This window comes from Oryx dammah, unplaced genomic scaffold (genome assembly GCF_014754425.2).
Source record: "Oryx dammah isolate SB20612 unplaced genomic scaffold, SCBI_Odam_1.1 HiC_scaffold_3, whole genome shotgun sequence".
Classification (NCBI taxonomy): Eukaryota; Metazoa; Chordata; class Mammalia; order Artiodactyla; family Bovidae; genus Oryx; species Oryx dammah.
In genome coordinates, this window is record NW_024070187.1 from 2,279,825 (window position 1) to 2,292,866 (window position 13,042).

Here is a 13,042-nt window from a genome sequence, read left to right on the forward strand (position 1 = left end):
CGGGGGGGGGGCACTCTTTCTGTCCCCTTTTGATGTGTATGTCAGAAGCTTTCTCTATCTCTTTTGTACTTTAGTAAAACTTTAGTACACAAAAGCTCTGAGTGATCAAGCCTTGTCACTGGCCCCAGGTTGAATTCCTCTCTTCCAGAGACCAAGAATCCCAGCGTCTTTCATGGCTCAGCAATAATCTTTCACTAGTTTTTTTTTTCAATGCTTAATGCTATCAACTAGGGATACAGCAATGAAGGAAAAAAAATTCACTGTCCCTGCACTAACAAAGCAGATCAGATTTACCCTCCCACTTTAAACAACTAGAAAATCAGAGAAATAAAATGAAGCCTTTTTAACAAAAATATTTCAGCCACAGAATGGGAGAAAATATTCACAATACAAATAACATACAGAAGACTTGTGTTAAGAATGGATAAATAGTTCTTACTACTTAACAGTGGACAAGCAACTCAAAATCAAAAGGGAAAAGATTTTAACCGATGTTTCATCAAATCAGAGACATAAAAGCAAACAATAAACACATAAACATATATAATTAGTCATAAAGAAATACAAATTAAAACCACATTGAGACATTACTGTACACCAACTAGATTGGCTCAAATCTGTTTTAAAAATGATAATACATGTCTGAGAGGAAACGGAGGCTAAGTTCCTTCAGTCATATCCAACTCTTTGTAACCCCGTGGACTGTAGCCAGCCAGGCTCCTCTGTCAATGGGATTTCCCAGGCAAGAATTCTGGAGTGGGTTGCCATTTCCTCCTCCAGAGGATCTTCCAGACCCAGATGTTGAACCAGCAACTCTTGTGTCTCCTGCATTGGCAGGCAGATTACCACTAGTACCATCTGGGAAGCCCAACTCTTATACATCAGTGGTGAGAAAAATAAAATGGCATTACCACTTCAGATAAGGTAATTTTTTTATTATACATACTTAAACATTACACCTCCTACATGACTTCATTCTTTTCAACAAGTTTTTTAAAAACTCAATTTCTTATTTACTTAAACATACATCTCCTGTGCATGTGTGTGCCTGCTAAGCTGCTTCAGTCACGTCAGACTCTTTGCAACCCTATGGATTGCAGTTCTCCAGGCTCCCCTGTCCATGGGATTCTCTAGGCAAGAATATGGAGGGGGTTGCCATGCCCTCCTCCATGGGATCTTCCTGACCCAGGCAGATTCTTTACCACTAGCACCACCTGGGAAGCCCATATCTACTACACAGCCCAGCAATTCCAGTTCTAAGAACTGAAAGAAAAATGTTTTATGTCCACGAAAATACCTGTACATGTTTATGGCAATTTTATCTGTATGCAAATCAGGGTTGATCATTTTCACTTAAGCTTTCACCAATAACAAGTAAGGCTTTGAGGACCATGTGGCTGGTCTGTCATAACTACTCATCTCTGCCATCACAGCCACAAACATGAAAGGAATGGGCAGAGCTGCCTTTCAGTAAAACAAACTGCTTTTATAAAAATAGATGGATGGTCACTCAGCTTGCAGACCCTGAGAAAAGCCAAAAAGTATAAACAATCCAAATGACTATCAACAGGTAAATGGATAGAAACCTACATATCCATACAATGAAATACTACTTAGTAATGGAAGAGAAAGACAACTTGTTGTTTGTCACTAAGTCATGTCTGACTTTGCAACACCGTAGACAGCAGCACGTCAGGCTTCTCTTTCCTCCACCAGCTTTCAGAGCTTGCTCAAATTCACGTCCATCGAGTCGGTGATGCCATCTCACCACCTCATCCTCTGCTGTCCACTTTTTCTTTTGCCCTCAATCTTTCCCAGCACCAGAGTCTTTTCCAATGAGTCGGCTCTTCGCATCAGATAGCCAAAGTATTGGACCTTCAGCTTCACATCAGTTCTTCCCCAATGGAAGACAACTAATATATATAGTAACGTGGATAAATTTCATGCTAAATGAAAAAGACTGGCACAAAAAACTACATACAGTATGATTCCATTTACATGAAATGCTAGGAAAGATAGATATCATCTATTAAAAAACAAAACAACAGGTGCCCAAGGCTAGAGGAGGGCTGAGACCTGACTGGCAAGATTTGGAGGAGGATGAAAACATACTCCAGCATACTGATCATGGGGTTACACCATGTACTGTCAAAATTCAAACGCTGCACACTTAAGTTATGTCTATTTTGTCATATGCTATTTAAAGCTCAAAGATGATTTTTAAAAAGAAGTACAGAACACTACATAATAAGGCTGAAAATGACTCTGAGAAGAATTCATTCCTTTCAAATCAGCCTAGAGAGAAGAATCTGGTTAGAAGTCAAGTTTGCTATGGATCTGAATGAATACACTGAGGGCTTGAACTATAGGAGAGTGAAGCTGGAATGAAAGAGAGATTTGAGACTAAATTCTCCAAGCTGTTACCTAGATTCTTACCCATTATGTTTGTTAAGTGAAATTATTTTCATTTGATATCTATAGTTCTTTGCTACATACTCTATGGGACAAAATTTGACAATATACAGTACCAACATGTTGCTATGCTGAGAATTCATAAAACAAATGATATAGAAAAATAACTATTTCCTGCCTATAAATTGAGCATCACTTGAAATGCACTAGTCCTCAAACTGCACTAGTTTCCTTAATAGGAACAGAAGAGGTATTTCATATAGTCTTAAATCAGAGCATTCAAATGCTACAGATAAACAGTGTCTGACTCCTACTCTACACCGTTATTCATGCCTTCAGTATCTTCAGGTATTCAGAGTCCATCTGATGAACCCAGCAGCTCGTGTCTGTACCCTCTACCTCTGGTCAAGGGCACTGCACCCTAACAATATCCACCCCAATATTCCCCTACCTCCCTAAAAATAAATCTTAGGAAGTAGTAAAAAGAATCCTCCGGCTGCTGGCTATCTTTCTTCCTTATAAAATCAAGGATCTGTGTTAGGCAGGATGTGGTAATACCTAAGAGGGTCCCCAGTGTAGATTCCTGCTGTTTTGATATTCACACCCCTGTCCTCCCTGAGTGTGGCTGGACCTCATGGCTCACTTCTAAAAACCAGAACAGTGCATACTGGGATGGATGTCATCTGAAAATCACAGTACAAACACTGTCTTCCATCCTAGTCACCCTTCTTCCTCTGACTCCCTCTGACAACGGAAGCCCAAGAACACTGGAGTGGGTAGCCCATCCCTTCTCCAGTGGATCTTCCCGACTGGAGTCAACTGCATTGCAGGCGGATTCTTCACCAACTGAGCTATCAGGGAAGCCCTGTATCAGGAAACCTCTAGAGGTGCAGCCCAAAAAACTATTTTAATACACTTTAGGGGTGTATCTCATGTACACTAAAGTTAGTGAAATACTGGTATAGGTGATAGCAAAATCATGTAAGTAGTAAATCATGTCAAAAAGATACAGAAAAAAAATGCATCAAAGTGATACAAAAATAACTGATGTTAAAAAATTACCATCTTAAAGCAATATCATTATAATAATCTTTAATGTACAAAACAAAGACCTATCATTACAAAGAGGAAAGAAAATCTGACTATATTTTCATAGCATTTGACTATTCTTTTCAAGAAAACTTCTAGCCAAATAACTTTGAAACTGCTAACCCAACTGGTCTTGGGCAAGGAATGTAACAAGAAAACAGCTGGTTTTTATCAGCTACTATGCAAATGTATCTAGCATTCATCAAACTGCTAAGGCTATTCTAAAATAATCAAAATCATATCTATTTTGATTTCATAACTTCATTTTAAGGAATTTTTTTATTTGTTCCTATAGCAGTTCCCTTGTGGCTCAGATGGTAAAGAATCCGCCTGCAATGCAGGAGATGTGGGTTTGATCCCTGGGTTGGGAAGATACCCTGGAGAAGAGAAAGGCTACCCACTCCAGTATTCTGTCCTAGAGAATTCCATGGACTACAGCCCACGGGGTCGCAAAGTTGGACACGACTGAGCAACTTTCCCTTTTTACTTTCATAGTGGTTCCTGGGGACTCTCACAGCCCAGAGGTGCAGGGAAGAATAGGCAAATTACAGTATGGGATGCTGATCAAAGAGAGGCTAAGGGACAAGAAGGGCAGAAAAGAAGAGGCAGCATACACGTTTCATTTCCTGATGAAGAAAACCTTATGAATTCCTTCACATCAAGAATACAGAGCTACTTTCAGAATGGCAGAACAAGAACTTAAAAAAATCAAAAGAAAGCACTGACAAAATTTGTCAAAATCAACTTTTTCAGAAGTATAAAAATTAACCAAAGGCATGCAACAATCAAAGGAGCATTTACTCAAGAAAAATGACTCAATTTCAGTAAGAACAGCAATTTTTATAAACCAATGTGTTAGCAACTCAGGGTAGCTGTAAAAGCCATCCTCCTAGCAGTCACTAGAGCAGTTAGGTTTGGAACTCCCCCAAAGCTTCATCCTGAGCACTGTCACCATTTGACATGGCAGCAGATGGAAATGCTCCATTGCAGTCTATGGGGTCACACAGAGTCGGACAGACTGAAGCAACTTAGCAGCAGCAGCAGAGTTACTTTCTAATCTAACACAGAGCTCTCTCTGTGGAAGCAGCCTAACCCCCAGGCTGTTTCTCAGAAACAATCTCAGTAGCAACTGTCTACCACAACAGCTGTCTGAGTGACAACACCACTTGAGGACTAACAAAAGGCTGACCCAAACAATTTAAAAGCAAAATCTAAGGAGTGGAGGTTCAATACAGGGCACTGAAATGCTCGCTCCAGCATATTCTGGGAATCTAGAATGCCAGGTGTACATTCAGGACTGTTTTCATGCTAAAGAAAGACCCGAGAAGATCCTACTCTCTCATTTCTGGATAATCCTGAGGCTTTGTGCAAACGCTAAATAGTCTATACAAACTGCCTCCTGGAGTTCTGAAAATATGTCCAAAAGACCTACACAGCCCCTCAACAAAGGCTGACTTTTATTAGTCAAAAGCAATTAAAGAAACCCCTGTCCAAACATTAGCTGACCACTAATTGAGCAGAAACTGCAAAAACTGCACACGACAAACAGGCTTTTACAAAATTAGTCCCGGAAAGTCATAAAGGAAACAGCAACAACAGCAAACCTAAACGACCGTGGGGACAGTACTGTTATGGAAACCGTTATGGAAACCGTGGTGTGGGAAAGACACAGACAGCACTTGAAGACACAGAACAGCAGGGTTATTCAGCCCTGTGTGGGCTGCGCGGAGTCGCCTCCAGTGGCTGAGCACCCCAGCTTTGTTCTGGGTATCTTTTATACACCATAAACTTCTCGCTAAAACAGCTCAGATCCCTTCCCTCCCCAGGCAGCCCAAGTTCCCGAAGATGTAAAGAGCAAGCAAGGTGAGCAAGCAAGGTCACAGAAGCGGAAGCTGTGATTGATGAGCAGCAGCTGTTAAAAGAAGATTAACGAAGGAAAAGCAAAAGGCTGTTCCTTTAATTGGGGGCTTTGATCGATCTGTCTGTAACAACAGTATCACCCTGAATTATTTAAAATGCTCAGTTCTGAATACAAAAGTAGGAGACTCACAAAGAAACAAGTAGTATGGCCTATACTCAGGAGTTTAAAATACCATACAGTAGAAACTGTACCAGAGAAAGTGCAGAGGGTTGGACCTGTAGACAGAGACAAGCAAACATAAGAAGCCAGTTGAAATTATCCACTCTGAGCAAAAACAAAGAATAAAAATTAAGATGTCTCAGAGATCTGTGGGGATGCCGTCAAGCCTATCAATATACGCATGTGGGAGTCACAGGAGAGGGGAGGACAGAAAGGGTATTTGAAAAAATAACAACTTCCCAAGTTGATGAAAAACATTAACCTACATGTCCCAGAAGCTTAATAAACTTCACATAGGATAAACTCAGAGATCCACACCTAGGCATATCCACACACTAGTAAAGCTACTGAAAGACAAAGTGGTATCTTGAAAGCATCAGGAAAAAAGTGACTCCTCACATACAGTGACCCTCAATAAGATGAACAGCTGACTTCTTGTCTGAATGCTGGAGGCCTGAAGACCAAGATGTGACATTTCAAGTGTTGAATAGGAAGACTATGAACCAAGAATTCCATACATTTTGAAGCACAGTCCTACAGAAAAAATTAAAGACGTTCTCAGAGAAAAACGAGAGTATCTGTCATTTTCAGACTCTCCCTACAAGTAACACTAAAGGGAATTCTTCTGACTGAAATAAAAGGACAATAGTTACTAATTCGAATCCACATGAAAAAATAAGAAGCACCAATGATAAAAGGTAATTACACAGATAAATACCCCTGTCCCTGGGATTCTCTAAGCAAGAACACTGGAGTGGGTTGCCAGTTCCTTCTCCAGTGCATAAAAGTGAAAAGTGAAAGTGAAGTCGCTCAGTCGTGTCTGACTCAGCAACCCCATGGACTGAAGCCCATTAGGCTCCTCTGCCCATGGGATTTTCCAGGCAAGAGTACTGGAGTGGGGTGCCATTGTCTTCTCCAAAAAGACAGTATAAATGTGTTTTAATTTGTAACACTTTTCTTGTCCTAACTTAAGACAACTGCATAAAAACAATAATCATGAAACTGTGTTTCATAAACTTACAATGTACAAAGGTATAACTTATCTGACAGTAGGGCTTCCCAGGTGGCTCAGTGGTAAAGAATCTGCCTACAAATGCAGGAGACGTGGGTTTCATACCTGGGTCGGGAAGATCCTCTTGAGGAGGAAATGGCAACCCACTCCAGTATTCTTGCCTAGGAAATCCCATGGACAGAGGCGGCTGGTGGGCTATAATCCATGGGGTTGCAAGAGCGGCACATGACTTAGTGACAGCATGCAAAACACATCTGACAATAATAGTACAAAGAAGAGGCTCAGAATGGAGTTACAGTGGAGCATTTCTTGGTATATTGCTCAAATGAACTTGATGTTAATTTGCATTAGACTGTTTTAAGATGTTAGCTGAAATTTCTAGAGCAACAACTACGGAAACAACTAAAGAAAAAAAATTATAGTGATCTCTGCTTTATTAAATCAAATTACTAAATCAATTCTCAGCCCTAATCTTGTAACAAATGACACAGGTTGATCACTATTTTCTCTTTGAAACATGTTTTTTTCCTCCTAAGTCTCACTTGTTGGAGCCTCCTCCTTTCTCCAACCTCTAAATGGCTGAGGAGCTCTGGACTCAATCCTTGATGTCCTTCTCTTTCCTGTCTTCATTTACTTGTCAGGTGATCTCACCCAGTCTCAGTACTCCTAGTATCAGCTAGATATTGATGGCTCCCAAATTTGCATCTATATCCCTAACCTATCCTCTGAGCACCAGAGCCAGCACATCCAACAGCCCATTCTGTATCTCACCTTTTACATCTAATAGGTACTTTCACCTAAATGCCTAGTAAATGTCTACATGGCTCACTGCTCAAATGTAAAGTCTTCAGAGAAACTTTCCATGACTATCCTATGTAAAAGAGAATCTCTCCCTCATTCTCTATCCCATAATCTTTTTAAATTTTTCTTCACAGCTGTCATCACGACCTATTTATATTTATATGTTTTAGGTTAAGTTCTAAGTGCTGAATCCTTGTTCAGTGTTTTACCTTAGTACTTAGAACACACTTGAATATTTATCAAAGGAAGAGAAAGGGAGTACTGATTAGGAATAACTGTATAAAAGGGTTTTTCACCAATACATAAAACAATGAAGATACTTACTTTTCCTTTTTTTCTTGTTTGTGGGCCTTTCTTGTAATTTGAGCTGCTTTTCTACTATATGGATGGATGACTTTTTTTTCTTGTCCTCCACTTTTTCCCTTTGGTGCTTTAGGCTGAAATGTAGAGAAGTATATGACACACGTAGTCAGATACATAAATGACTTCTGTCAAAAATTTCTCTTTAGAAATAAAAATTTTAAACAGTAACATAACAGAAATACTATGAGCTGGAAATATGTCACTAGAAATCAGGAGGTATGGCAGACTCAGTCTTTGTTTCCATGGTCCTAACAGAAATGATATACAGTTGACCTCTGAACAACACAGGTCTGGAATGTGTGGGTCCACTTGAACGTAGATTGATTGTTTGCCACAGTAAGTACTACAGTGCTACATTATCTATGGTTATGGAGGAACTGTATATATGGAGGACTGATTATAAACTATATGCAGATTTTTGACTGAGCAGAGAGTCGGTGCCCCTAACCCCTGCACTGCTCAGGAGTTAACTGTATTCAGAACTATGCTCCAGTGATGTAAGAAAATAAAGGCACAGAGCCAATAAACCAGGTTTTCAATTGTTCCATCTTTAAAGCAGATACACAGAATGCAGATAGTGAGGAGACTCACAGGTGGACATCTGGGTTAAAGTTAAGAGAGGGTAGAAGGAACCCAAGCTGTTAACAGGAGCCTGAATGTAGAAGCTGCACAAGAAGCTGTGGAAGAGAGTGGGCAGTGAATAAAGCAAAATCAAAGCTGGATGCACAGGAAATAAGAACCGAGGGAATAATATAAGCCATCTCAAATCAGCCCATTCCAAAAGAAACAAATTATTTTCCCATTCAAGACTTAGGCCAGTTAACCAGGTCCTCTGAACTAGCTGTCTAGCATTTCAGTACTGTTTTATTCCTACATACTTCTGTATCTTATATCTGATTTAAATTACTCAGGAACTTTGTTTGGCTCCCTGTAATAGACAGCCAAAATAACAGTGGCTTAACCCCAATAAAGTTAGGTCTCTTCCACAGAAAGCAAGCGCTGGAGGCTCTGCTCCATGGAGCCCTGAGGCCCACTCCTTCTTGCTGCATGCTGTCCTCAGATGGAACACCACCAGGCCTGCAGTCCAGCCAGTGAGAGGCAGAAGAGAAAACCAACAGGCATGTTCCTTCTCTATTATATATAAGGAGGATTATATAAGTGATTAGTAAATACAGTCTTTATTCCCAGAAAAAAAATACATGATTATAGAAGAACAAGAGGCTCTTTAGGGGACAGCTGAGAATCTCTAACATATCTAATCTTCAAAAAGGTCACATTTTTAGAATATTCTCTCTGAAACTACTGGCACTGCATTAATGCAGCCTCACACTCTTCCATGATTAAGGTGGCCTTGAGGTTTCCATCGGAAGGCACGGAGTGGCTCTGTCCGAAACACTGATGAGTAGAGCCCTTCTCCCCGTTGAAGGGTGTCACTAACTCGGTTGGGCCCTAAAACCTTAACACGGGAAACAAACTACTCCGACTTACTCTCCAGCATTATACCCCAATCAAAAGACTCTTCATCACATTCTTACTAACTTCTCACCATTCCTAGAACATACCATGCTGTCTTGCTTAAACTTCTAGAGACTGTACTTGTTACCTCTGCCTGTAAAATCTTCACTTGTCCTCTGATAAAATGCAGCTCAGTCACTTCCTTTATAAAACTGTCCAAGTAGAATTATTCAAAGTGACCCTCACATACATATTCATTTCTTCAACAATTATTAACTTAAATGTTCAATAAATATTTACTATTGCCTTCTTGATAAACATGACCAGAGAAGATTAACTCCAAGTGTGAAACCCAGGCTGCCCCTAGAAGCTGGTTATGGGTACAGGAGTGTAGTGTAAAACCATCATCAGAGTGTGTGCGTTCTTCCACATGTCTCTCTGCACGTGTGGAGGGAGGAGGCAGGAAGGTGTAACAGGAACTTATGTGCATGAGGGTTAGTTAGCAAACACAGATCAAGTAAAACTTTCAGAACTCAAGGCAGGCTGCCTCTAAGACGGCCCCCAGTGACCATCCATCCCCTTGAGTGTGGGCAGGACCTAGTGGGTCACTTCTGTGGACTAACATTTGGGAAAGTGATACAGCATCAGTCCAGAGATAGGTTACGAAAGGACCCTGGCTGTGTGCTGTCCACTGCACTCTGCCCTCTCTGGCTCCCTCCGATGGAGACTAGCTGTCTTGTGTTGAGCTGCTCTACACAGAGGCCAGCGGGACAAGTGACTGAGGGAAGCCTCAGGGAGTGAAGAACTGAGGCCCTTGGTCCAAGAGTCCACAAGGAGCTGAACTCCACCAAGAACCACGTGAGGGAGCTGGGAAGTAGACCCTCCCCAAGCTGTGCCGGGAGACGAAGCCACAGCTTCAGGTTATACTCTGACTGCAACCTTGTCAGAAACCTTGATGGAGAGGATCCAGATAAAGTATGCCTGGTCTGTGACTAAGAACTATGAGATAATAAATTCTGTTGTTTCAAGCCAATGAATTGTGGGATAGTTTGTTAAAGAGTTAACTGATGCAAAACAGAAAAAAGCAAAAGCATCTTTGAAAAGATATTTTTATTTCACATATTCCAACAAATAAAGTGGAAGAAGCAGCAGTGTGATAACCCTTGGAGTACAAAATGTCCACACAGCTTTAGAAGACCTCATTTTAAAGAACAGTGTGACAACCCTTGGAGTACAAAATGCCTGCACATCTTTGCTGCTGCTGCTGCTGTTGCTAAGTCGCTTCAGTCGTGTCCGACTCTGTGCGACCCCATAGACGGAAGCCCACCAGGCTCCCCCATCCCTGGGATTCTCCAGGCAAGAACACTGGAGTGGGTTGCCATTTCCTTCTCCAACGCATGAAAGTGAAAAGTGAAAGCGAAGTCGCTTAGTCGTGTCCAACTCCTAGTGACCCCATGGACTACAGCCTACCAGGCTCCTCCGTCCATGGGATTTTCCAGGCAAGAGTACTGGAGTGGGGTGCCATTGCCTTCTCCGCTGCACAGCTTTAGAAGACCTCATTTTAAAGAACCTCTAAGATTTAGTTCAAAGAAAGTACAAAGAAACCAAACTTAAATTCTGACTCAACTGTGGACTATGATTCCTTATAATAATTTATTCAGGAAAAGGTTGCCTCAAGACAGGTTATAAATATACAATAAGGCACAGAAATATGTACCATAAAATAATAAATTTTAAAATAATTCTACGTCAATATCTTAAGTCTTTTTTACAAAAAAACCAACAAAATGCTTCAATGGGAAAAATGAAGTAACAGCTTATCAATAAAAATTAATTAATTACATTCTATTCAAACTAAATGCTTCTTAATTAAAAAGCAATCAATCTTCATTAGTTAGAGATTCTTCAAATTTATTTTGGAAAACATCTGACAATTCATAAGATAGTACAGAAACATTCTATATATTGGAGGGGAAATGTTTACGCTGTATTTTCTATTCAAACTTAGTATTTTGTTTCAAAAAGCATCAAATTTAACTTTCAAAGATATAGCAAAAATGCATTGTTTTCATATGCATAAAAGACTATTCTAAACAACAGAAACTTCTAAAAACTTCCTGGCATCATAGAAATATTCTATTTAAGAAAACTGGTATTAAAAGTCTCTCTCACATACAATCTTTAGTGAACACTTCAGAAAATTCATTATAGACCAGTCTTTAGACTTCCCTGGTGGCTCAGACGGTAAAGCATCTGTCTACAATGCAGGAGACCTGGGTTCCATCCCTGGGTCGGGAAGATCTGCTGGAGAAGGAAATGGCAATCCACTCCAGTACTACTGCCTGGAAAATCCCATGGACAGAGGAGGCTAGTAGGCTGCAGTCCATGGGGTCGCAAAGAGCCAGACACAGCTGAGCGACTTCACTTTCCTTTCCTTTCACTTTAGATTCATACTTGAGATTAACAAAGAAAACACAAAAGCAGTTTATTCAAACACAGCAACAGAGAGAGGTTTTCAGGGGCAATACACTTTAAATATTTCTATAAAAACCATAAATAACAAAATAGAACTTTTCCTAAAAGACAAAGCCATCAAAGAATCTAGGTACAACTGGAAAAAGAAATGTCATTTCAACTGCCCAATATAACTAGAAACCTAAAAGAATGATCATTTTACCAAACACACTTAAGGTACACAAATACACATAAATATTTTTTTTAAAAGTAGAGGAGTAATGTCATGCCTACAACTGAGAAAGCTTACAGTATATAATACCTTGAACCGCAAGTAACCATAGTCACAAAGATAAATTCTAGAATATGATAAACTAAGTCACTTAGTATCAAAGACATGACAGGAATATAATGAACTAATTAAGAGAATCTGACCTTTTTTTTTTTTGGCAATGACTCTATCCTGAAGAATTCTAGGGCACTTCCCTTGCTTAGCAGATACATATGATGACAAATGTCAGTAACAAATACCTTGTTAGAGAATCCAGAAAGGACACATAAGCCATGTTAAAAGTGAGGAAGTGAAGTCACTCAGTTGTGTCTGACTCTTTGCGACCCCATGGACTGTAGCCTACTGGGCTCCTCCATCCATGGCATTTTCCAGGCAAGAATACTGGAGTAGGTTGCTATTTCCTTCTCCAGGGGACCTTCCTGACCCATGGATCGAACCCAGGTCTCCCGCATTGTAGGCAGACACTTTACTATCTGAGCCACAGCCCTTAAGCCGTGCTAAACCCCATTCAATTTTCATGGACCATTTCCAGTTTAAGTTCACCTCCTCCTTGAAGCTATCCACTAACATGTAACCATTTCATTCTCAATAATCTTGCTCTCTGGAGAGCACTTTCCACACAGCACTTAACATACTGTACTGATCAGTCATTTAATTTCACACTTGTGTTTATTTCCTCCATTGCAACTCCCTGAAGACTACAAATATGTCCTATTGGGTTGAAAAACAAGTTTAAAAGAAATAAAAAGAGGTTTCCACGGTGGTGGAGGAGTTCTACCTGGAGCTCGCTTTGCTCCACAAACACATCAAGAACACATCAACAGGTGGATCAGTTATCTACATCTATAGGCAGAGCATCAGCTGATCACTAGCAGAAGACCTTGGATCCTGGGAAGGACAAGAGGGATCACTGCGCAACCAGGGAGGATGAAAAAAGAAGGGAAAAAGAGCAGAGGACATGGGAGTAGACCTGTGCCCTGGTGGGGAGGTGAAGGCGGGTAGAAGGCTCATCTGGGGATGCCCCCTAACTGACAGGGCAACAACAGACACAGGTGGAGCATCTGAGGTGCTGAGAAGGGGAAAC

The 13,042-nt window shown here is 40.6% G+C and overlaps 1 protein-coding gene across 3 annotated transcripts in view; it reads right to left on the bottom strand.

Annotated features, from left to right (window-relative positions):
• TMA16 (translation machinery associated 16 homolog) overlaps nucleotides 1-13,042 on the bottom strand; it is a 31,085-nt gene that overhangs the window by 10,321 nt on the left and 7,722 nt on the right. For 2 of the 3 annotated variants that reach the window (XM_040237356.1, XM_040237357.1), the window contains exon 2: nucleotides 7,719-7,831. In XM_040237356.1, coding sequence (XP_040093290.1) covers nucleotides 7,719-7,831 — 113 coding nt within the window. Of the gene's footprint in view, nucleotides 1-7,718; nucleotides 7,832-8,719; nucleotides 9,714-13,042 lie in introns of those variants that run through there. The other variant, XM_040237355.1, reaches the window with a different exon arrangement.